Source organism: Pseudoliparis swirei, chromosome 7, assembly GCF_029220125.1.
Source record: "Pseudoliparis swirei isolate HS2019 ecotype Mariana Trench chromosome 7, NWPU_hadal_v1, whole genome shotgun sequence".
Taxonomy (NCBI): Eukaryota; Metazoa; Chordata; class Actinopteri; order Perciformes; family Liparidae; genus Pseudoliparis; species Pseudoliparis swirei.
In genome coordinates, this window is record NC_079394.1 from 8,525,081 (window position 1) to 8,549,827 (window position 24,747).

Genomic DNA, 24,747 nt, shown 5'->3' on the forward strand with positions numbered 1-24,747 from the left:
TTTAAATTTTTTTTTAAATGTACTATATTTAATCTTTTGGCAAATGGGACGACCGTTTTCTTACGGTAGAAAATACCCTCCAATTAGAAGTACGATTTATTTTATTTCCAGAACACACGTGCAAGTGGCATCCAACTATATATACTGTATACACACCATATACATACAAGTTGCACAGAACTATTAGGCTTACATAATCATATGTGGGGAGGCGTGGGGAGTTTCAATGGGTTATGTTGCACTTTCATGTAGTATAAAAAGGGAAAAAAGATCTGTTGTGAGCACAAAAGGGTTAAACAACAGGCAGCTGTTAATGAGACATTTATTTTAAAAAAGTTGGGAGAATCAAGAAGGCATGAAAAGAAAATCCAAATGTCATTTACAGTTGAACTCAAAAATACTGTTATACACCAACAGTTATACACAACCATTTACACAACCTGTACAAATATTTCCCCCCAAAATTTGCAATTTTTAATTAAAAATAACTTAAATAGGCTTCTATGTAAAAGTGCAAATTCTTACGCTGGGATGTCTTGAGTAACACCATGGCGACTGAAAGGGTGTTTGTTTGTTCACACTGGCTATCAGGTGTTAACTTGTAAGGCATCACAAGCACATTTCAACACTGTACGTTTAATGACTTTACTGTCATGATATATTTAGTATACGATTGTGTAATTATGATGCCTTACATTGCATTTCAGCTTCAATACTGAGCACACACGCTCATACAAATCAATATTCTAATGACAATAAAATAAAATGTTGTGATTTGTCGGAGAGCCCTTTCTCTATAACATGTCCAGCTCTGAATAAAACTACTAAAACCAATTTAGCTCAGCGTTTGTAGTGTTCTTGGGGTGAAAGTTTGGAAAGTCAGCATTACTGTCACCGGTTTGTAGTGTTCCAAGTCAGCATTATAATCAAAGTAACCAGAGGCCATTCTATACAGGCTCAACCCAGACGCTGTGGGACAGTAAAAGTCCACAGGTTTCAGTCAGTGATAGTGAAACAGTGTCTCTGTGTGTATGTATGTATATAAAGGTCAAGGGTTGTGAATCTGCAGTCACAAAGCATGATATGAGAATGAGTGAAAACATATTAATGCTGATACTTCACAGACTCTACAAGCATCCTCCTGATTGATAAGGAGGGGAGGGGGAGAGACCGAACCCACGCACGCGTTTGGGCCTTACATGCTTCTATATTAACATGCAGCCGATGCAACAAAAAAAACAACAACTAAAGGGTGTCATCACCACGTGTAGGAGAGTATTATACAGACTATCTGCTCATAAAGCACTGGTCACCATGGGTTCTACTGGAAATGTGTTTGGTAAATAAAAATGTTTAGGCATTTGCAATACAAAGGATAACAAGCATTGTGTCCTTGTGTGTGAGAAGTAAAGTGACTATGACTTCTGCTCAGTTCCTGCAGCAGACTGGGCTGCACTCTCTGGTTTAAGGATCTGGTAGGTGATGAGGTACTCTGGGAAGGCCTGAAAGAAAAAAGATATAGGATTACACAGCAGATGTGACATATGTTTTTACTAATGTACTCGGATAAACAGTGTTGAGGAAAGAAACTGGTGCCGTCTGTGTTTACCTGCTCTCCTCTGTAGATGACGTACTCGGCGTAGGCAAGGCCATTAACACTGGGCCGGCCAATCACCGAGTGGTGTCCCGGGGGGGCGTGGGCCATCTTCATGGCACTGAACTGTAGGAAGGACTTCCCCAGGGTCACTCGGCAGAACAGCATCTGCCTGAGAGGGCAGGTGAGAGGAGACGAATCAGATACAAATGTCGAGCAATATTGCAGAGGAAATCTTTACTTTGCCATACAAAGCCGTTTCACTACCAAAACAACTGTTAGTGTTGCGATTAGAAAATGCAGTTCAACTTTGATGGCCAATGTTCATCTCAAGTCAAAGTTACCTGTGGCACAGGTAGCAGGATCGGTCTTTGTGCATCGGGCAGCCTGTGCCTCCACCGATGCCATAGACGTACTGATTGCTCTTTGAGGAGTTCTCTGCAAAGTAGATCCCTGCTCCGAACATCCCTCCTATGTAAGCGTGACGCTCATCAAAGCCTTTGTGGATGATGGCGTTGATAAACGGGGAACCTGAAGAAAGACGTGGCGACAGTGTCAGAGTAAGATGCAATCTTTACATAATAACATGTATGACAAATTAAAAAGAAAGTTTGTAGTACAAACAATGCCTGATGCCGATACACAAAGCAAAGACATGTTGTGATTACCGTGAAACAACATGCGCTCATTGTGATGATTGTGGTTCTCGTCTGCGATCTCCTTCTGCCGGTGGGTGTAACGTTCCCTCAGCTTCTTATTTATCACCTTTTGAATCTTTGAGGCACAAAATGAAACAAGATGTTGGGAGGAGTGTCTGCTTTACACCAATAATTGTGTGTTGATTAACCTCCATCACTATTGTTATTAGTTTTTATTAGTACTATCTACCAAATAAAAAGTTCCTATAAAAGCTGTTCGGTGTTTTCTGGGTTATCAAATCAGACCGAGGGATTCCTGGTTCTGACCTTGATGATGTTGTATTTGCTGAACACACCGCCAGCGTTGCCTCCGTCTCTGTGCTCCCTGATGGTGCTCTGCAACTGAGGGACACGCAACAACACCATGATTTCATAAATAGGAGAATCATTAGTTGCCATCAGCAAATTAGGCTTCTCATTATATTAAATCAAGGAATTGTACCTGCCAAGTACAGTGGCAAATGATTGTTATTTAAAATACATTTAAATAGGAGTTCTATGCACCGTACACAAATCAGAGAAAAATTGTATTTGTATTACAAAATGATTGACCAGAGCAATTATAGGAAACCATAAACAAAGACAGTGAACTGGACAAACCTCCTCCTCCACAGACTGGTACTCCTTGTCGTCTGGAGCGAGGTCTATCAGGATGGTTCCATGGCTGGCGCAATGGAATGCCAGGTAGGCGTTGCCACCTGAAAAACAACAATACAGTTAATCACTGGCTATTGGGTGCTAAACTGTAGCGCCTCCTTTATCCTGACTTTCTTTTTGGGTATAAAAAAAGAGATGACTCCTTACCTTGCTGGCCGCCAAGCAGCCGCTCAACACCCTTGATAAGCTTATGTCGGTGGCCATAAGCATTAATTCCAATCTCCTTCAGCTCCTCGTGACCCATGTCAGCTAGCACATCCAAAGTGATCTGGAAAAAGGAACAAATACAAGTTGAGGAGTTTATTCTAGGAAAATCAACTCTTATGCCGTTGGTCCGTTTGCTCCAAACACCAGCCAAGTTAACACACAACCAGACACCAGCGATACAGATTTATTCTACGATACAAACATGTACAAATTTAAATTATTTAGTTACATACTAATGTCAAATTAATGGGTAAACTTGTGCAATGCATTAATGTGTTCGCTGTAATTGTATTGAGTATTTCTGCAAAGACTGACCTGCTCCCTCTCAAAGATGTCCCTCAGGTGCTCAAGGCCCAGGCTCTTCATGAATTGACTTATATTCATGTCCAGCATGGCCACTATGGAAAAATGGTTAAAGTTGAATGAAAAATAGTTCAATGTCAAACAATGTTCATGCGCATTTTAGTTTTCAAAATCCCAGAAATTGTCCATGTCCAGATTTTTCTGTTTAAACTAACCAGTATTTATATTATAGATGCAATATACTTACACTCCCCTTCCTTGCGGTCGGTGCCTGTGGCTCCATCTGCCACGCCGGAGGACCCGGATGCAGCGCCGGCGACCAGCTCACCCAGCGGTCCAGCAAGGTTGTCTATGCTGCTGGCGGCCGACAGACAGGATGGTGTGGAGACAGGGGAAATGACTGAGGCGCTGACCACTGTGGCCTGGGGCTTAAAACAGCTGGGCAGGGCATCTGGTGGCATGGCGTCCATCAGCAGGGCCCGGATATCATCAGCCTGCAAGGATGAAGTTTGTTAACTGTACATTCTTTCCCATCTCATGCCAGTGAAGTGATCAGTTTGGGTCCTCTATGAACAACAAAAAGTAGCTCGTAGATAACAATTCAGTGAATTTCCTTTCCAAATTTATACAAGCCTGAAAACCTAATTTAACAGTAATTCTAAAGCGGTAAATGTCTGACTGTTTGAGAAAAGCTGTTACCGTGGCCAGGTCCAAGGCAGTCTGGCCCTCTTGGTTCTTCATGGTTGGGTCGGCTCCGTGAGCCAGCAGCAGCGCACAGAGCTGTGTACGACCCTTCTGTGCCGCCTCATGAAGGGGTGTGAAAGCCCATTTGTCCGTAGCATTCACACACGTATTGTACTTGATCAGTAAGGCTGCGATGTCCACATGCTGTGAGGAAGAGAGGCAACAGAGGGTAAGTCAGTCCACCAGCACAATACATATCCCCCCCCCCCCCGCAAAAAAGGTAGTTTCCAGTACCCACGGAGTCTGTATTTGACTAAGTAATGTTTTGTGTATATTTTGTTGAAACTGACCCCATAAGAAGCAGCATTGTGAAGAGGGATAAGTCCTCCTTTGTCCTGGGCATTGACATCCGCTCCATGCTCCAGCAGGTACTCTGCCACTTCAAGGTTGTTGTACCCAGCTGAGGAGAAGGAACATGAATCTGTTCAGCATGAAAGTGTAAATTCTGCATAACGGCAGCAAAGAGAACAAAAAAACAAACATAGCCAGATAAAAGAAAAACATAGAGACACAGCTGAAAGCTTTATGCTTTCTAATATTTAAAAAATGATATACAAACATGCCCACTCCATGTTAATGCCACATCAAGTCTGTCAGGTGAAGTAAGAAAAAAAACTGAAACATGTCAAAGCAGCTCCTATTGATTACCTGCCAGGTGGAGTGGTGTGGAGTTGCGCCCCTGTGTGTCTCTGCAGTTAATATTCTCTGGAGAGCAAAGTTTCTGGACTCTTGCGAGGCAGCCCTTCTTGGCAGCATCCAGCAGGGCGGCATCACCCCTCAGCAGGTCCTGGATGTCTGTGTCTCCATCTTTAACCATGTCCAGTGGTATGTTGCCGTCACGGTTCTTCTTGGATGGGTCGGCTCCGTGCTGAACAGAGAGTTTTACTTTTTTAGTACCCCAATTCATATAAATATTTGCGTCATAGAAGAAGTGATAAATTTCCCCCTCATAATAAAAACTAACACAGGACACAAACGAAGGCAAGACAATACTTGTGAAAGACGACAAAAATGGAACCTCACTTTAAGCAGCAGTTTGCAGATCTCATATTTCCCTTTGGCTGCAGCCTCATGAAGCGGGGTGAATTTCCACAAGTCGGCCACATTGACTGAAGCTCCATGTCTGACCAGCAGCTCGGCTACTTCATAGTGACCGTAGGAGCATGCGTTGTGGAGGGGGACCAGACCGCTGGGGGAGGAAATACAGAATTAAAAATCTTCACACCAAAAGCACAATGTGTTGCAGATTTTAAACTTGATATTGGAATTGGTTCAGTGATTCCATTTTGATATAAGCTTCAGATGGGTGAGACAGCTGAACTTACCCCTTGTCTTTGGCATGGACATCAGCTCCATGGTGTAGCAGGTACTCAACGACAGCCACTCGGTTGTAACCAGCTGCAAAGTGGAGAGGAGTAGAGTGGCGGCCCTCCAAGTCCCGGCAGTTTACATTCTGGGGGGTGCAAAGTTGCTGCAATACACAAAGACAATATGACAATCAGGAACTCAACAGGGTGATCAAAATTGCAGTGCTACAAATTCTTTAAGAAACTAAAAACAACTCCAATGTACAATCATTATTATTATTTTATTCAAACTGTATGACTTAAGACTAAACTGTAGCCACTGCTGGTTTACAACTAAAGAAGAAACAGTGTGAACTCACTTGTACCGTGTCCAGATCTCCTGCTTTGGCTGCCTCCAGAAATCTGTAGTCCACGTCAGAATTACGTGTTGGGACATTTTCTGAAAAAAAGAAAAGACATTCAACACAAAGCAAAAGGATCACTGAAATTCACACAAGATATTTGCAAACTTCAGAATACAAAATCTGCCTCGTCATGATGAGCAAGGAAATTAAATATTGCTGCAGAGCATTTTCATTCTCAAACTTTAAAAAGCAAACAATGTTAAATAATCAAAAGCGTAGTGGGTGTGATTACCATTAAGAATCTGCTGTACAGCCTCGTTGCCCATCTGCGCAGCGGTGAAGCCCTGCAGAGACACGATGGAGGGGTCGGCCCCGTAGCTCAGCAGCAGCTTGCAGGTCTGGATGTGACCAGCCAGCGCAGCTCGATGAAGAGCCGTCTGACCTAGTGTGTCCACAGCATTGACCTGGAGTCAGAAGAGGTTAAGTTAAGTTTCAGCAACTCTCACTTGTAATCCTTCCAGATTGCATAATATAATATAATTCCCTGCAGAACTAATTTTACATTTGAAAACCAAACAAACAGACCTTTGCTCCATGTTTCTGCAGCACCTCCAGGATATCGTTGTGAGCTCTTTCAGCAGCAACATGCAACGGAGTCATGAAGCTAAAAGACACAACGAGCAAAAGTTATCACCTTGTTTCTGTTTGTACAGACTCTTAATAACTTCTTATTTTTAGTTAAGATTTTGACTTATTCTATTTGTTATGTGTGGAAGACACAAAACTAAAGCTTGACTAAGCTTGCAAGTAACAAAATCATGATTTCTTTAGTCCCTTGTCAATTGTATTTTAAAAAAAAATTGTACATCAATGTTAAATGTTGAAACTAAATGTTGTGGACTTACTCTTTGTTCTTCTCGTTAATGTTGGCACCTTTACGCAGCAACAACTCAGTCACTTGCTTCCTCTTGGGATGGGGGGAAGCCACAGCACAGTGCTAAAAAAATACATCAACATCAGATTACCATAATGCAAACTTCACCTGCCAACCCAGGACAAATGTTTTTAGTAGAAGCCAGTTAGCTCAAACAATAACCAATAATAACTATGCACATTACTATCAATCATACCGAGCATTGCTGGGAAGATTGCTTTTTATTACCCAGGTAAATTGGATGACATTTGAAATCAGACATTTTTTAACATCAACATAATTTGTAAACAATGAGGAAGCTTTGTTCTGACCAGAGCAGTCTCGTTGGTCTGAGGATGTTTGAAGCTGATGATCTCCAGAGCCAGCGTCTTCTTCACTTTGGCCATGTCTGCCTCTCTGGCTGCCTGGAGCAGCGAGTGACCTTTGAACTCATCTACATGAGAGAAAGATGAGGGAATGGAAAATGTTTAAATGCCAAGAGCTATTGCTTAGGCACTGAACCCATATAGGCATGTATCATTGTGAGTGGACATGTCTGCTGTGTGACAGAGCGAACTCACAGGTGAGTCTTTCTTTAAGTTCTGGCGTGGGGGCCATGTCCACGGCACTCTTGCTGTGACAGTTCAGCAGGGTGGGGTCGGCCCCGTGGCTCAGAAGCAGGGAACAGACCTCCACTCGGTTCTTGGACGCTGCCTCGTGGAGAGGTGTGAACTGCCACAGGTCCATGGCGTTCACACAGGCCCCATGCTGCAGAGACAAAAGCGCATCAGATCACAATATATGTCTATCGAAACATATCTAACAAGTTGACTTACGGGAGTACTAAATTGCTGGCAATACAGCCAGACACATTTAAAAAGCAAATAGGAAACCGTAGATCATTTCCTGAGGCCAAATTGTTTGATTACATTCCCACAGTCAATTTGAAACTGTAACCGTTTGCGGGTCTTACTTTAAGCAGAAGCTCAGTGACCTCAAAGTGGCCATAGGAGCAGGCGTTGTGAAGTGGAACCAGGCCTCTGCAGGGACAAGATTCTCAGGTTATTTGTATTCATTTTAACTGGATGACAAATTGAGTTTGAGTGTTTCTGAAAAAGCCGTTCACCCTTTGTCCTTGGCGTGAACATCGGCTCCATGCTGCAGAAGGAGCTGGACAATGCGGACCCGGTTGTAGCCAGCCGCCAGGTGGAGGGGTGTGGACTGGAAGAGAGGACGGCTTGTTAGCACACGCAGATCGCGGTTCAGTGTGTTCTGCATTCGGTTGCCACGGGAGCAAGCGGCTGATTAGGGCCAGAAGCATTGTGCTACGGCAGGCGGTGAGTTGCAGACGAAGGGCAGACATGATGATGCAAAGTCAATAGAGTTTGTGGGCAAATCCAGCAACACAATTAATTTGCTGTGGATACTGTGGGGCCTGAGTGAGTAACAACAAACTTCAACCTCATTACTCACCTCCCCCGACTGCCATTTAACAATGTCAGCAGAGTAAAATCTTACAAGCTTTAAATGAAGTTTTATGAGGTTCGACGACAAGAAGGAATTTCTGCTAGTGCAACTGTTAAGACACTTCAATTTAAAAAGACTGAGTAGGAATTATGGTCGGGTAATGATAGCTTGATCACCATGTCCCCACTTTTTTATTAAGAATATTGGGCATTACGGTTGTCATTAAGCCAAATAAAAAAAAACTTCTTTGGATGTACATTTTTTAGTTAAGTTACTAAATGTTAAATTATTTATTAATAAAATGCTGAAATGCTGAAATTAAATGAGGAACTTTAATACTAGATTCATGTTCGACCAACAGCCATCAAATCCCAACCATATGAGGATACAAAGAAGCTACAATAGGCCGGCTGAGCCTTTGAGAAAGCATCTCTGTAAGCCAATAGAAGATCAAATCAAATGGCTTTTTTCCAGCCAAGGAAAATAAACAGTCTCAGAAAAGCTGAAATCCAAATTCTCTGGCATTTGTTCTCTTCTCAAAAATCTAGCAAAGGTCAAGCTTACAATCACAAAGTAGGGACGTCATTCTTTTCAATTCCCATGAAGGGATATTAATATAAATCCCAAGAAGCCAACTGTTACATGTCAAGGAGCAGTGGTAAAGTCAGATGATGACAGAGTCGAGTCACGGAGGCATCATTCAGTGTTGGATGAATCAAAAGTCATTACCATGGAAGGTAGTATAGCACTAGAATGATAAGTGACCAATGAGCGCGAAGGAGACACACATTTCACAGACACGTATTCAGGATTCGCTTGACACAAAGCAGAGGAGCAGGCCTCCAGGCATGCATGAGTAATCATTCAAACTAATTAATGAATAAAAGGAAAGACAAATCAGATAGTGGCTGAAGAGCAAGTGGTTTAAAGTAGGAGAAGTGCGGGTGAGTATGCAAGGAGAGGACAGACTGAAGAAAAAGCAGGCAGTAGACGTTGTGAGCTCCTCTCCAAAACCCGAAAGATGACTCGTCACCATGACACCAACCCAAGTCACTCACTCCCTAAATCACATGCCACGCACAAACGCACAAACACAGTTCAGGGTATGGATTCATGGGGTGACCATGGCCGTTATCACGATCAACTTACCAGCATTTTTTGGGATGTTGACTGATCGGGAAAAGTCACACGGAAAACAAAATGAAACAAATTACAAAATGACAGTATCTTTACACAGCAATTATTTCCTTCCACAAGCCCTAGTCATGAATCACTGGTTGATCCCTCAAACATGGTTTGAGATTAGATGTGACACCTGGCCATAGGGGATAAATATGGCTGACGGGCAAGTCTGACTTCTCCACTTCTGTTTTCTCCGTTAAAGGATTATGAAATGGTGCCCGCTGGTTAAATCCCAGGACAAATCTACAATAGCAGACTGGCTTGAATGATGCAAACTTTAAATATACTGTAAAGCAGCGAGGGAATGACTACTTACTGCTGTTGGGAAAAAACCATGTAGTTTGGAAAGTATGAAATGGACAGGTGCTGATATACTGTTAGCAACATGGATTCTATAGAGCATAGTGGAGTTAGTGATTATGCGTTTTATAAAAATAAGACTACACCTAAACAAGCCAGATTTAATGCTGAAGTTATAAAATAAGGGCCAAATGTGTCCTACAAAGTTTGTCTTTGTCCCGTTATCCTTTTTGTCCACACCCCTACCTCAACAACAAAACGCACAAAATGAATGTCTAAAATACCATATCATGATCTAAACACAGCTTTTGCAAGTTCCATAAACCCAATATCCAATAACATGAATCAAGTTCAGAAGAAACACTAGAAACTACATAGAAATAAACCTGCATAATTTCTAAATCATAAATACCTATGCTGCAGCATCTGGCATTGGACAAATAGATTATCAGGCTGAAGAGACAATATAATATTTCTCTCATGACACCTGGTCCAAACAAAGTAGAACAATTACAACTAAACTGTAAATCAAAAGGAATGGTTGGTCTCTGTTAGTTACAGAACATGTATGCAGAAACAACTAGCCTAACTAACTGGGTTGTGTTGTTCTAGGAAGAAGAAAAAAACAGCTGACACTAAAAATAGACCTGGACAAAAGCTGAAACTAGTGGATTAATGTGTTTGGTAAAAGGAAATATGTTACAACAAAAGCAAGTGGATTCCAAGAATGGTCTGATGGGAGTCAGACATGCTGAATTACATAAAAACATACCTATAATATGTATTTTTCAAAGTGGTTTGTCCAAGGTACGGTGGTCACCATTAACACCCAACCACAGTGAAATACATCCTCTTTATATTTATCCTACACAAACGAATCCAGCTCCTATGAGACTGTTAATTCCTTTAGTCAAAACACTATATGACTCGGAAACCGTCTTGCTATTTGTGTCTGTCTGTTTTTCACAAAAAAATACACTGCAACAATGTTGTATAAAAGGTGTTATGGCAGATATCTGTCTGGTGTGTGATATGGTGCAGTACTAGAGGTGCAATTACCTTGCGGCCATCGCTTGCATGACAGTTGACATTTAACGGAGTCAGCAGTGCCATCAGCTTTTCTTCATTTCCACTCCTGTTATTACATGGTTGAAAAGACTGGAGTCAATAAATAGTTCCCATAAAATTCACAACTTTCTGTGCTCGGGAGATTTCACGATCTAAAAGTAATTACACAGTTGTTCATGGATGCTACTGTTTGAGCTGGTCAGGGTTGTACATCATGTGTTTATTGCTGCCCCGATGAGAAGAAAACTGTGTAGCTGTTTGACTCTGGCCAACAGGCTATATGTGTTCGGACCAGTCACTGATACTCACCTTGCAGCTTCTAGAAGTTCATCCTTCTTGTATTCACCTGGATGAAGAAAAAACACTCAAATTAGAGGAAGGCATGTCATTTTACCAGTTTTTATATTTAGTTCAGGTGGAGTAGCAGGGGTGTCGGTAAAGAGAAAATGCAATTAAGGCAGATGAAAAAGCACCTTACTTTACATGCCTCTGCTCCACCAAGATACCCCCGGATAAAACCATATGAGAAGCAATGAGTCAGGTAACTTGGTGGTTATGATTATCCTATTGTAATTATGTGTACTGTATCTATTCTGAATGCAGTCTATCTGACCAGTGCAGACTACTGGTTGCACTTAAAGATGATTATCTGCCAGGTGCCGACTGAAGCTTTATTTATTCTGGTTTCCAGATGCCACTTGCTGTAAAAGTGAGTTAAATGCCTCAACAGTAAATGAGAGAAGTAAGCAGCTGGGAGGGACTAACCAGTGAGAACCATTCTGGCTGAAGGGTCGGCTAGATCCAAAGCAGATTTTCCATCAGTGTTGCGGATGTTTGGATCAGCTCCGTGTTGGAGTAACACTGAGAGAAGAGTGCAGATAAAGACAAGAGTTTCATTTGTTGCCTCAAACATTTCTTAAAATGAATCACCCAATATGACAATCATATTTAAAAACTGCCAAGTATATTACAGTAAAGATGTTGGTAGTTAAACACAAAACCTGTCAAGCTTTTCAAGAACCTTGGCTAAATAGCAGATTTGCATAATCACCAAACATGATGATGATGATATATACTTTATTAATCCCCAAGGGGAAATTTGTTACGACAAATTTCCCCTTGGGGATTAATAAAGTATATATCATCATCATCATGTTTGGATCAACTCCGTGTTGGAGTAACACTGAGAGAAGAGTGCAGATAAAGACAAGAGTTTCATTTGTTGCCTCAAACATTTCCTAAAATGAATCACCCAATAAGACAATCATATTTAAAAACTGCCAAGTATATTACAGTAAAGATGTTGGTAGTTAAACACAAAACCTGTCAAGCTTTTCAAGAACCTTGGCTAAATAGCAGGTTTGCATAATCACCTGTGTTTGAACATAACTGAGAAGGATCCTTACCAATGCAAACATCAATCTTTCCCTTGATGGCAGCCTCGTGTAAGGGAGTGTAGTTCCAGTTATCTCTGGCGTTGGGGTCTGCGCCCTGACACAAGAGGAGGCTGACAACTTCTGCGTGGCCGAAAGAGCAGGCATTATGCAGGGGGATAAGTCCTCCATCATCCCTGGCATGAACATTAGCCCCCGTCTGCAGGAGATGCTCCACCACATCTTTTCTGCCAAAACCTGAAAGGGAATTAAAATACATTTCAATTCAGCTTTTCCTCAACAGTAGGAGTGGTGCTCGAGCGATACAAGTAGCCGAGTTATTCCGTCCATAATTGCAGGAAATGATAGGATTAAACAGAAAAACCAACGAAAATAAACATACGACTCTTATTGATACAAGGAAATATAAGTTCAGGGTTTTGACTCGTTGACACGATTTTACGTCACGTGACCGCAGAGTTATTACATATATTTTGCCAAGAGATAACGGAATATATAAAACTTAAACATCACAAATAATACAATGGGAAGTCACATAAAACGACGTTTCTTTAAAAAGAGAGTTGTCTTACTAAGAGGAGGTTTTGAGTTGCATAGCTTCACGTTATTTGGGATTAGTGTTTGCTAAAATGTTGACGGTCATGTTTGGTTATCAAACTGGACCGAAGACCGTCGCGTTAGCTGTTAGCACAGCGAGGCCGTTCAGACGCGATGCAGCTGCTTTCACCGGCATAGTCAGTGGGGAATCCCAAAAACACAAAATAAACAGCCAACACGTCGGTGAAAACACGACAACATCAGCTCGCTAACGCGCACAGCTAACGGCGCATTAGCCGCCACACATAGCTAGCTTTAGCTCGTCGTTACCCGCAGCGAAGTGAAGGGGAGTGGATTTCCGTCCAGCCATGTCCTTCGCGTTTACGTTCACCGAATCGACGAGTCTCTTTACTCTGGATACGTCTCCGTTACGACAGGCCTCGAACAGCTCCCTGAACGCCCCGCCGATACCGCTGCTCCCGTCCGCGGGACTGGCAGCTCCTGAACCGGGGCTCGAGACGCTGCTGCTGCCGCCGCCGCCACTGGAGGAGGAGGAGGAGGTCGTCGTGGTGAAGCTCGCGCTGCTCGCGAGGACTGGGGCGGGCAGGTCCGGGGAGGCCACGGCCACCTCGATCCCCCCGCTGCATTCCCTCTCACTCTCCGGGGGCACGGGGGCCGAGGTCGGCACAGCCATCGGCGGAGACGCCATAGGAGCGCCCGAAATGGAGTTGTTTCTCGGCGGAGACTGCAAGGCGCTTTGCTGTTGTTGCTGCTGCGAGGAACGACGAGACACCGCCATTACAGCAGCTCTCAGACGACAATAAAAAGCTGCTCCTCCTTTCCGGTGAAAGTGGTCCTGTTTCCTGTCAGCTGTTTGCTCTCGGAGGAGGCTTGACTGGACGTGACTGCGGAGAAACCCTCGATTTACCTTAGAATGATTTAGGCACACGACCATTGGGATTTCAGAAATCCCAAATAACAAACAGAAATGTTATCCTTGGCACTGTAAGAAAATCCCGATTACAGCATTGACACAACACAATAATACCGACCAGCCAGTTGGTGGCAGTATGAAACCCACTTTTGCTGTTTTGCCCCAAATATTTACCTTCCTATTTCTCATGGAATAGCAACAACAACAAAAAACAATGGCCTCCGAACCTTATTTGGGTTGCTACTACATACGGTCATTTACTAATGCTCTTCTAACATATTGGGGAAGTGATGAAAAAAAATACACCCATTCTTCATGACATCATGATGCAGGGAAAGCTATCTTGTATTTTTGGGAAATGTGCATTATCCTGGTCTCAGAAAAACTGTATTACAGTTGATTATCTTTCATATTATTACAGATGTATGTGCTTATATGACTTTCTACATCGTGAAATGAGCAAATCATGCATTATTTTTGTACATACAGTTGGGATCAGGCATCATCACAATATTAACAAGATCCAAAGAGAGGCATATTTCTCTGATCAGACCCAGGAAGAAAACTTGTAAATCAGTAAGTCTTTGAAATCACGTTCACATATTTTGTTGGCCAGACAATTAATCACACTTCCACACTTTCAACGAGTCATAATGCCTCGACCAGAAGTCAATCGTGTCATGGTCCGTTAACCTTCTGATCGTTTGTTTTATAGTTTAGTCGAAACAACGGAAATACAGAAATGCCATGTTTTTTCCCCATTCTGTTTGAAACCAAAAACGAAAAGCACAGCCATTTCTTATTTTTTATTTCTCTATCCAAAAACCAAAATATGAAAGAATGATTTTTTGCAAATCCTAATTTCGTTTTTTTCTGAAAGAATTCTTTCAGATAGCAAACTGACTCTGTTCCGGATCCATCCCGGATACGTCAAACGTAATATTGGCCCTGTATCCGCCAATATTACGCAGATATTCATTACATTTTGAGTTTTTGACCCTTCCATAAAGCGGCTCATTTGGCCCAGATCAATTACTTTACGTACAGATCAATGCAAAAAAATAAATGCAAACGTAAATAATATCAAACAGTTTTTTATTTGAAAGGACATCAAATTATATACACACACACTTAAAAAAAGATATATTTTAAGTCTGTTCAGTGGGGGACGTCAACAGTAGCACGCCTCATGGAGCAACCCCGGTCTGTTGCCAGGTTGAACCACCTCATGGCGTGCTTAAGGACCTGGTCGTCAGTGGACGCATGTGTAGAGTGATTCTTTCTGACGGCATCTGTAATCACACAAGCAGATACAAAATCACATGAATCCTCAGTGCAACATATAGCAGACATGCAGTCTAAAATCTCGTGGCTGTCTGGCACTTAAAGTGTGATATACTATATATTGAATTAATATATTATGTAAAGATATAGTCGAGTAACATTTACCTAGGTAGAGAATAAAGTTGCAATTCAAACATTTTATTCAGAAACATTGTTATTCGTAAGTTTGAACACAAAGATCTCTGGGTGAATTCAAATTGTTTTCATTATATACAAGTTACTTACGCAGGAGCAAAGTCTTGGACATCATTTGATTGAACGATTTTTTGCCATTAATTCCTTTCCAGTTTATAGACTTGCCAACATCATCACTGAACATGCGGGCGAGGATGTTCCACGTTGCACGTTTCACATCATGTCCTCCGATTGTTCCCAGGGAGGAAATCTAAAATGGATAGAAAAAGTACTATTAATATTTGATATTGTTTTAAAAAACATTTCCATCAAACAGGGTATTATCTAGTGTTAATGACGTACAAGATTGTAATGAGCTTTTCGTGAGATTCTTAAAACAAACAAAAACTCACCACACTCTTCTTCATTAAAATGTTAGCTGGATCTTTGAGCTGTTGCTCAAACAGGTCCACTTCCTCCATTGTAGTCAACGGAAACGGGTCTCTCCACTCCACTTCTTGAACAGACATTTGTGTCACGCTGGGGCGAACCAAGCTGTCAACTTTGCCAGTTAATTGCTGGACCTGCTGTGTAAGCGTCTGCAGCATGCCCAGGATTTGAATTTGAGCAGCTATAAAAAACATTAGAATAACATTTTAAAAAAGGCAACGATTAAGAGATTTTACATAAAATATGGAAACATCAAGTTTTATACAACTCCATTAATCCAATCGTAATAATCATATTCACTTGGATTCAATGTGACTGTGTATTGCATATCTCGTATCCAATTACGTTAACATTGTAAAAAGTGAAATGATTAAAAAGGTTCAATTTGAATCCCATAGCCGTTTGAGTTGTTGCTCACCACAGAAGGCAATGGCGTCTGAACCACACCTCGCCCCTCGCCAGGTTGGTGTGTACCCCTGGCTTGTTCGCTGTCCTGCTGGTGATGAAGTACGTGGAATAGGCGGAGGAGGGGCAACTGTCCCGCTAGTGGTTTGACCTTTGGTTTTTTTTGGGGGCCGATTTTCATCCGAGTCCCCATAGAAATGGCTAGAAATGGAGGAATTGTTTTAATTATTTGTCATACGATAACAGACACTTTATTTCATTAAGGTAAAAGAGTTATAAAGAATAAAATCTATACACATTTACTCACACAGGCATTGGCTTTCTCTTTTTAGGAATTGCCTCCTCTTCTGAACGGAGATCGGATGTGTCGTAAGACATATATTTTTTCATCCATCGCCTTGCCACCAAGTAATCATCTAAAAATTAAGTCAAAACACAATGAAAAAGTACAGAATTATGACCAGAACAATGTGATTAAAATGTTGTTTCCCCCCATATGCAACATAAGGTAAATAATTTTTTATATTAGCATACCGCATGATCTAATTATTCTGACATCATGTGTCTGCCAGCCAGGTTGAGGTTCTTCGGCACTTCTGACAGCCTTGTCCACCCTTTCGTCCCTCGGGTAATTTGGCCAAACGCAGTCACCACAACCGTACCAGCTTTGTGGCACGACTGCTACTGTTTTGCTGTCCAAGAATTCAATCAAGTGGAACATCCTGAATTACAGAGGAAAGAAACAAAGTGTCATCAGTCACAGAAATATAACTTTGTTCCAAGAACTTCTGAAAACAATTTAGCAACTATTAAAGTTCTCTATAACCAGGAGTATGACAATTAGCATTTGGAAAACATGAGAATAGATCTCAGTGGCCCCAAGTGAATACTGCCAGTTGTGCTGCTTGGTGGAACTTCCAACTGAGAACTGTAAAGGCGAACTGTGTACCTGGAAACTTCTAGGACTTTTAGCTAAAAGAGCCAAGATGTTTTTGTCCATTAGCTTTAGTGTGTTTGTGCATTTAAGAACTTGATTTTCTTGAAATAGAGTTTAAACAAATGTTTTATTGACACACCTAAGACTATAAATTGAGAATTTGTTTTGCAAATGCAGATTACATACCTAAAAAGTATGAAATAGGGGTATAGCCACAAAACCATCCCAGTGTTTCCTACCATTATAACAGGGTGTCGGCCCGAAGTTTCAATGCCTTACCCTCTATTTCAAACCCGTTTTAAAGCTGTTACAAATCTGTAACAAAATCTTCAAGGAACTCTTTTGCCGAGCTGGGTTTCTTTGGTCCACAGAATAAACCTATTAAGACTGGTTCTTTCATGGGAACATTCAATAGCAGACCAAGGATGGGCCACAGTTGCAGACTAGAGCTTTTGAATAAAGGAAGTCCATCTATATGTATATGCAACTTCAAAATGAAACTGTCTGCACATGATTTGACAGTGTATTTCTCAGCGAAAGTAGAATACCAAAATAGTGGTACTGTCGCCCAGTCCTTTCCAGGATTGAGTATTTAGTTTTAGTCCCAAGAAGGGACCTGGCATCCCTTGGAAGGTCAGAATGGAAAATAAGAAGTATGCCCAATAGTGCCATCAAAGCAACCAAAGCGATGCCAAAGTGTGTGGCCCAGTTAGCAATGCTTGCAGAAAGGGACAATGTTTCAAGTTTCTCATCAGACTGTTCAGAATCAGACATCAGACTCTGCCCATCACTGGCCACAAAGGCAAAACCATCAATTATATCTGCTTCTACTTACATGGCACCTTCCTCCTCACTAAAGACTAATCCAGTTGTAGTGTCTAGACAATTTGCATCTTCTGTGCAATTTATACTTTCCAAAGACTGACATCTACATGTTCCCTCTCTGGTGTCAGTAGAAAGTCAGTTCTATCTGTGCAGTAGTCCCTAATTTGGTCTAGTCTTTTCTCAACATCTTGACGGACCCTGCGTCTAATGGTGGAGTTGGAGACAAGCCCAGTCTTTCTGTTCATTTTATCTGAAACAAACCAAAATACAAACATTGTTTGTAATGCATCTTTTCTTTAAGCAAATATAAAATATATATTTGTACGCAATTGGATTAATTGGTAGTGCTTAAAATGTAGCATGTCAAGTCATTTTTATAAAAACACTACGCGAAAAATTAAGATAGTATTTTAATAGATTAAAATAAATCTGGTCATTTTAAAGTTAAACAGGTTATACAATTCCCTCTCAAATGCGTCTTTAAGTTGCTGTGAAAACTGAATTGTAGAGATCGATTGTGACGAACACTTTTGTAAAACTCTGAGGATGACATTGCAAATTGTAAATTACGTGTTGAGAACTCAATACATGGCGAATTAAATAAAAACAGGTTTGTGCTAGCCATCTTTATTAGCTCGCGAGCTAGCGCTCCTCGTTATTAGCTCGCGAGCTAGCACTCGTTCTTAGCTCGCGCTCGTTATTCGCTTGCCCAGCTTCCATCGCGCACCCTTGGGTTGGAGCTTAAGTAAACTTAAGTATACTTAAGCTCCAACCCTGAAGTATACTTAAGCTCCAACCCAAGGGTGCTAGCGCAGAATTTTCAGTGGTTATAACCACTGAAAAGTCAGCGCTAGCTGCAGAAGATAGCTAACCCTAACCGAGATAGTTCGAATACTAGCCATAATTCGACAGTAGCAACACAATTCAACACTTACCTAAGGAGTACGTCTGGCGCGAAGAGCTGCAGGTTTGAAAATACCAGTTTGGTAAGTCGAGGCGCAGAAGTAGGCGGAGCAACGATCGAGAACATCCGCCTGGGGTCAACGTTAACACCGCTGTGTGAACCGGATGCGCGCGGATCCGGATCACATGACCAAACCGAGTGCGACAGGAGGGCGGATCTAGCGACCTGAGGGCGGATCCGCCCCGGAATCGGCTGCTATCTGGGAAATAGAATAGTGACGCAAAGCAGGTGAACGGAAATACGAGTCTATCAAAATGAAGGCCAAGGCAATTGAGGGATTGTAGGCAAGACATTTTTATTTTCCAGTCTATGATGCAAGCACATACCAAGGCACTATTAGAATATACAAATAATAATAAAAAATCAATATACATAAATGAACCTGGGCCGATGGGATATATGTTTGCAACATAGTTTTTCATATTCATGTTTCCATGTACCCAACAATAATCAAGCTTCAATTAATTGTCGCATTGTTTAATGCAACACATCTCATAATATAGTTTAATCAAAGGTATGTTAGTGTGCAGAGTTGTTTCTGTTTGAACTCATATTTATTTGTTCCTCTGATTGTGCTGTTTGTTGAGGGACCGCAGAATAAAAGTGTTCCCCCTCTCGACCAGTATATGGCAATATGCGTGCATTTAAACCATATATTTAGCTATATTTGCCTGTGTCTTATAACTATCTAGGTTATTGATACATATGTATTTAATGCTGCTGTGGCTGATATTTGATGTTTCTGGTTAATTTCAACCTAGTTGTATGCATCATGTATTTACTTGTTATATTTGTCATTTTAGAACCAAACTTCCTACATGGAAGAATGAGAATGTGTTGTCCATGAAGAAAAGCTGAGGTATACTAGAGAATACCAGCACCTCTCCCTTTTCTTTAGATTTAGCACTGGATAAGAAAAAACGTCAGTCATCTTCACACAACTTCAGGGATTTCAGAGAATACTGATCACACACGTGGCTGTTACTTGAAGTTGCCAGTCAGTTATGACAACTACCTTAGATTTTCGACATGAAATTAAGCAAGTTTTAGAAAGCAACGTGTGTGTAATTGTCTGAGCTTTACACGATTCACGTGGATGAACTATTTTGATTTCAAAACGGCGAATTTCGCCTAAAGGTGACACGTTTGCAGGTATGTACATGCTTCGTACTGCAGGAGGACTCATTGAACATCCTCATTTATTCTGAAATATAGCTCCTATTTCTTTGAACACAATTTTAAATTATTTTGGCACCTTTTAATTGCAACGCGCACGTGCAAGAGAACAGATTTAATGATTAAAATGTCACAAACCGGACACTGTAGGAGTTAATTTGCTCCACAAGAGGGCAGTAATACAAGATTTAGGAAGCCGGCTGCCGTTAAACCTCCCAGAAGAAGAAGAAGGCCGCCGTCATGTGTGCCTGTATTAGCTTAGGTCTCTTGTGTGAGCTGTAATTTTAGTTTCCAGCTAAGAGCCAGCGCCTGGTCCATGTTGCGGCACAGAAAGCGTGTTTGTATCCCTTGATGGAGTCGGATTTAATAGTCAAACGCTGTTAAGTATATAGAAAGACATACATTATTCAGGCATCGTTAGCGGTAACACCTTCGTACCGGTAAGCCAGTTCAACTCAGCTAACGTTAATTAGCTAGCAGTATTTTGCTTCTCTAGGATGTCGTACAGGAAAACTTTAAAACTTATATGTGGGTTCGCCGGAGGCTCTGCCGTCCTCGTGCTCGCCGCCGCCGCCACCGCCGCCGCCGCCGGTGAGTCCCGCGGGTACTTCGGTGAGCTGCGGGGAGAGGCGGCCAGTCGATGGTCGAGATTCACCGTTCTTCAGGCGGCGCAGCCGGCGTGGACACCTGCCAGCCACACACCGGCACCGACGGGACAGGCGTGGGACTTTAACTGGGACAAGTAGGTGTCTTTACGCCCCCCGCCGTCACAGTGTCCCCCGACCACCTTGTATGGATTAAACGCCACGCCAAATCTCTGTCATCTTGGTTTTGTAAATGCACATGAGACTACATATTGATATCTTGCGTAATAGAGCTGGTGTTTTGTATGCATAACAACTCTAGGAGTGAACCATTTTGTTGTGATCCTTTTTTTTTTTGAGACCGTTGCCCACAAGCCAGTCAGAATTTCATTTTTTTTAAATTCTCAAAGTATTCTTCTGATCCTCATCGTAATTCATATTGAGTTTTCCATCCCTCAAATGAACCAAAACAGACAAAACCACTTAATTTCAAGATCACCTCATGTCACCCTTTTGTTCAGGAGAGAACCATCTTCTCTGACTAATGGGAGGAAGACCAATGCTCCAGCAGCTGAAGACCCCAGCTCCGAGCAGGACAACAGTAAACCAAAAGCTACACGCAACATCCTCCTCATCAGACACTCCCAGTACAACCTGAGCGGCACCATCGACAAGGAGAGGATCCTCACTCCATTGGGTACTTGTTTGCACTGGTCACCTGCAAAATTGAATAGACGGCAGTCTGGAGTAATTTCAGTCAAACAAAGGGTCACATGTACATGTCGATGCTTGGAACTAGCTCCGATGAGTGTTGAGGGCATACACAAGCATGCCCGGCTGCATCCAATGCTCGTTGTCCGACCTACTTTTTTTCCCAGGCCGTTTCTGACAGACCAGTCGTTTGTTTTAATGGCCGTTGTGTCTTCATTTCCAGGTCGTGAGCAGGCAGAGTTCACGGGCGAGCGGTTGGCAGCATTGGGACTCAAGTATGATGTTATGATCCACTCCAGCATGGCCAGGGCCACAGAGACGGCCAATATTATCAGCAAACACCTCTCAGGTAGTGGATAGAGAAGGACTGTCAAAACACTTCTTTTTTCTTCTCTCGCAAGTCTGTTATAGTGTGGAAAGTATATTAGCAAAAAGCAGATTTATTAGAAAGTTTATTTGTATTGCTCGAAGCAGTTTTTATTCATAAGATTCCCTTGGATAAGGTGTAATGGTGTAATGTTACTTTTCTGTAAGCTATATATCCAGTCATCATGCATATTGTTATATTTGTGGTTCTTATAAACAGCAGTGGTTCTTCAGCAACACTAGTTTAGCTGAAGATAGCTAAATGATATACCATATACTTTATAGTTTATTAGACAAATTATGTGATAATAAAACAACTAAAATCTACAACATAATTATACTCATGTAATGTAAGCATATGTTGCCACTTCAAATATTTGTGTCTCCTAAATATCAAGATCTAATTGCAGTCCTTATGCTTTCAATGATACATTTCATACATTTCTGCTTGACGCATGTTCAAGTTGTTGGGTAATACTTTACACCGTTGATCCGTTATTCATAATCATCATCATATGTTTATCGTTCTATGTATATACTGTAACTGTTTCATTAACGTAGGTTATGTACAGCACAAATGAAAGCGGGTGCAGGTGAACAGTGCTTTAAATGCCGAACATCACAAACGTATATTCACATTTCTTTCTGCCCTGAATGCCATACGGGTCTAGGAGTGGATCTTGTGAGCTGTGATCTGCTGAGAGAGGGAGCACCTATCGAGCCCGTTCCACCTGTCACTCACTGGAAGCCCGATGCTGTGGTGAGTGAAGCGCTTGCTTGGCTTACAGCTGCAAAAATAAAATTAAAAAAATTAGCCAATCCATCAGTGCACTGCCACAGCAATGTGTCATAGGAAGAGTTAATTTCCAAAGGGGGTTTTAAAGGGGTCTGGCAGCTGAAGATACATTTTTCCATTATATTTTACTACTTTAAATGTACATAACCAGTTAGTAAATGTTATTTTTGGTCGGCCCAGTTGCCGAAACATACCCCAATGATATTTAGCCATGCAGGTGGATTATGGTTTTCGTCAAGCCATTAGAAAATATTCAATAGCTTCATAGTGTGCCTTTCCAGAAACACGGTTCTGGTTATTCTCGTAATGCTTACGCTCTACCTTCAGGGACATTTGGGTGAACAGAAAACTGTTGACTGTGAGGATTGTGGATAATCCATAGTAACCTGGACACTGTTTCTAAAAAGAAAAAATGCTGCTGAGTTGTTCTTTTTCTCTGGAACACTTCCTTCTCAAAGAAGAATTTGGACCATTGCAGTCTCATGACGGAAAGACTTGGACTGTATTTAAATTCTATCAATACCCCATGTAAACAGTTTCTGCCCTCAGTGATTCAGTGCAGATTTAGCTTTAGTAAGAGTAACTTTTTCCATATAGTTGGCCTCATATTGGAACCAAACTCTTCATCCATTCCCTACGATGCACATCATCATTAATTGACTGTTTTGACTCAGGGGTTCAAATGGAACTCTTTCATTTGACAAAAGTGGCTTTCAACCTTTCACCTCCTCCAGCAGTACCACGAAGATGGAGCGCGCATTGAGGCAGCCTTCCGCCGCTACATCCACCGGGCTGACGCCAAGCAGAAGGAGGACAGCTACGAGATCATCGTGTGTCACGCCAATGTCATCCGCTATTTTGTCTGCAGGTTTGTGTCGCCGGCGGACTTGTTGATCCGGAGCTCAGGCTAGAGTGTGGCCTTCTTGCTTTGCTAACCATTGTGGATAAACTATGCAGCATTGTTTTTCTCAGTATATTTTTTTTATTTGAGCGTGTGCTTCACTCACGTCATTGTGCTCTTAATGGAATTATTTTAAGAAAATGTTAATGTTGATATTCTAGCTGCTACATAAAGCTTTGTGCACTTCTTGTTGACTCTGCATCTGGTTGAAAAGTAACATTTAGTACATGTAGTTGCTCATGACAAGGGTTTAAAATCCTCCAAATGACTACTTACAGGACACGATCACACACACACATCAAACTATTTGTTAAATAAGTGTGACGTAAATATAAAGTAGCTCCCGTGCTCATACCTTTCTTTTGGTCTCTCAGGGCTCTACAGTTTCCTCCAGAAGGCTGGCTACGTATGGGCCTGAATAACGGCAGCATCACATGGCTCACCATTCGACCAAGCGGCAGGGTGGCCCTCAGAACTCTGGGAGATACAGGATTCATGCCCCCGGACAAACTAACACGGACCTGACGGCCCAGCGCACGGCAGGTCTCTGGGACTCCGATGCCTCGTCAGTTGGATGCAGGGTCAAAGCTCAGTTTTCTCCTTATGTGTCATGAAAATTACTTTAGATGTTTTTTGTAATTGAAGTACCATCATCGAATGAGAGACTCTGATGTTGTGATTACTTCCGTGCCATAGAACGCCAGCAGAAGAGATCAACAGCTGCTCCTGAATGTAACAGAGGATTTTTTCACAATTGACAGATTTTTAAACCCAAAAAAAAGTTGTATTTGCATCGCTGTTGTAAATGCAAATCTTGCTCTTGGTATTACAGCTATCATTACAGTGGCGTGAGGATTATTGTGTTGTATGGTGCAGCTATAGGAAATAAAAGAAAATGATAAATTCCTCAGCGTGTCAAATTTCTATCTGGAAAAAATGGAAATCTTAAAAAGCACATGTACACATTAGCAATTCTGAGAGATGTTTTATTGATTAGTTGAAAGGAATTGAGGTCTAGACATACAGAATGATAATTCACCATGAAAGTTAACTTTTAATAAAACTCAAGCATGATTTAAGTTTTGTAGGTGCATTTTTGTAAAGTTCCACATTCATAAACATTCAGAGACCATAATTAGATCTGTAGTCAACTGAGCACAAGGATAACAATACAATCTTCTCAGTGAAGTTTGTGCTCTTGGATAAAAGGTTGTTCACAAAAATGTTTACATTCAGAACACTTGTTTCTCAACCTACATAGTGTCAATCTGAATATTGAAAATTGGCTTTTTGTCTCAGACTTAGATAAGCCCTCATACAGCAGTGAATTCATCCCTAAATAACAATTTGGATACAGCAGGTGTTTGTACATTCACATTGCACAATTAGACATGTTTTGAAAAAATGTTAAAATGCCAGTTAGAACCATTGAAGAGCTTCATGACATAACTTTAGGAATTAAAGCTATATTAAGCGCTAGTTTGGAAATTAACAGTATTAAACTGTTTATAAAGTGAAACGGGTT

The 24,747-nt window shown here is 41.6% G+C and overlaps 3 protein-coding genes across 7 annotated transcripts; 1 reads left to right on the top strand and 2 right to left on the bottom strand.

Annotated features, from left to right (window-relative positions):
• Window positions 1–305: 305 nt before the first annotated feature.
• Window positions 306–13,529, bottom strand: LOC130196115 (poly [ADP-ribose] polymerase tankyrase-1-like). Its single transcript, XM_056417978.1, has 28 exons — window positions 13,046–13,529; window positions 12,191–12,415; window positions 11,550–11,645; window positions 11,094–11,130; window positions 10,776–10,851; window positions 9,384–9,404; window positions 7,894–7,988; window positions 7,741–7,807; window positions 7,349–7,535; window positions 7,100–7,221; window positions 6,760–6,851; window positions 6,440–6,518; window positions 6,147–6,318; window positions 5,870–5,949; window positions 5,529–5,674; window positions 5,227–5,392; window positions 4,852–5,071; window positions 4,494–4,603; window positions 4,159–4,347; window positions 3,707–3,953; window positions 3,472–3,554; window positions 3,097–3,217; window positions 2,893–2,990; window positions 2,560–2,634; window positions 2,263–2,368; window positions 1,939–2,125; window positions 1,610–1,766; window positions 306–1,502 (listed from the first exon to the last, which is right to left on the bottom strand). The coding sequence occupies exons 1-28, from the start codon at window positions 13,512–13,514 to the stop codon at window positions 1,416–1,418; spliced, it is 3,810 nt and encodes a 1,269-aa protein (XP_056273953.1). The 5' UTR covers window positions 13,515–13,529; the 3' UTR covers window positions 306–1,415.
• Window positions 13,530–14,727: 1,198 nt separating this feature from the next.
• Window positions 14,728–18,781, bottom strand: LOC130196751 (uncharacterized). 2 transcript variants are annotated; one of them, XM_056419068.1, is made up of 8 exons: window positions 18,660–18,780; window positions 17,735–17,974; window positions 16,497–16,684; window positions 16,270–16,378; window positions 15,976–16,163; window positions 15,521–15,738; window positions 15,219–15,378; window positions 14,728–14,941 (listed from the first exon to the last, which is right to left on the bottom strand). In XM_056419068.1, coding segments are annotated over exons 2-8 (999 nt in total). In that variant the 5' UTR covers window positions 17,737–17,974; window positions 18,660–18,780; the 3' UTR covers window positions 14,728–14,807. The 2 variants fall into 2 exon arrangements, with proteins under 2 accessions (XP_056275043.1, XP_056275042.1); XM_056419067.1 differs by lacking the exon at window positions 17,735–17,974 and having other exon boundaries at window positions 18,660–18,781.
• A 1,319-nt stretch (window positions 18,782–20,100) lies between these two features.
• On the top strand, window positions 20,101–24,128 carry pgam5 (PGAM family member 5, serine/threonine protein phosphatase, mitochondrial). Of its 4 annotated transcripts, none has more exons than XM_056418741.1 (6): window positions 20,101–20,606; window positions 20,970–21,145; window positions 21,383–21,508; window positions 22,197–22,285; window positions 23,056–23,189; window positions 23,597–24,128. In XM_056418741.1, exons 1-6 carry the CDS (start codon window positions 20,362–20,364, stop codon window positions 23,745–23,747), a joined length of 921 nt encoding a protein of 306 aa, XP_056274716.1. In that variant the 5' UTR covers window positions 20,101–20,361; the 3' UTR covers window positions 23,748–24,128. The 4 variants fall into 4 exon arrangements, with proteins under 4 accessions (XP_056274716.1, XP_056274717.1, XP_056274714.1 ...); XM_056418742.1 differs by having other exon boundaries at window positions 23,059–23,189; XM_056418739.1 differs by having other exon boundaries at window positions 21,383–21,507; window positions 22,190–22,285.
• The last annotated feature ends 619 nt before the right edge of the window (window positions 24,129–24,747 follow it).

Excerpts from the sequence above, each read along its gene's own strand:
- LOC130196115 (XM_056417978.1), bottom strand. The coding sequence starts at position 13,514 with ATGGCGGTGTCTCGTCGTTCCTCGCAGCAGCAACAACAGCAAAGCGCC. Across the intron at positions 2,991-3,096 it reads GCTGCTTGGCGGCCAGCAAG|GTGGCAACGCCTACCTGGCA; the intron begins GTAAGGAGTCAT and ends GTTGTTTTTCAG. Across the intron at positions 2,369-2,559 it reads GCAAATACAACATCATCAAG|ATTCAAAAGGTGATAAATAA; the intron begins GTCAGAACCAGG and ends TGTGCCTCAAAG.
- LOC130196751 (XM_056419067.1), bottom strand. The coding sequence starts at position 18,754 with ATGTTCTCGATCGTTGCTCCGCCTACTTCTGCGCCTCGACTTACCAAA. Across the intron at positions 15,379-15,520 it reads TTTTAATGAAGAAGAGTGTG|ATTTCCTCCCTGGGAACAAT; the intron begins GTGAGTTTTTGT and ends TATCCATTTTAG. Across the intron at positions 14,942-15,218 it reads GTCCAAGACTTTGCTCCTGC|ATGCCGTCAGAAAGAATCAC; the intron begins GTAAGTAACTTG and ends GTGTGATTACAG.
- pgam5 (XM_056418739.1), top strand. The coding sequence starts at position 20,362 with ATGTCGTACAGGAAAACTTTAAAACTTATATGTGGGTTCGCCGGAGGC. Across the intron at positions 21,508-22,189 it reads TTATCAGCAAACACCTCTCA|GGTCTAGGAGTGGATCTTGT; the intron begins GGTAGTGGATAG and ends GAATGCCATACG. Across the intron at positions 23,190-23,596 it reads ATCCGCTATTTTGTCTGCAG|GGCTCTACAGTTTCCTCCAG; the intron begins GTTTGTGTCGCC and ends TTGGTCTCTCAG.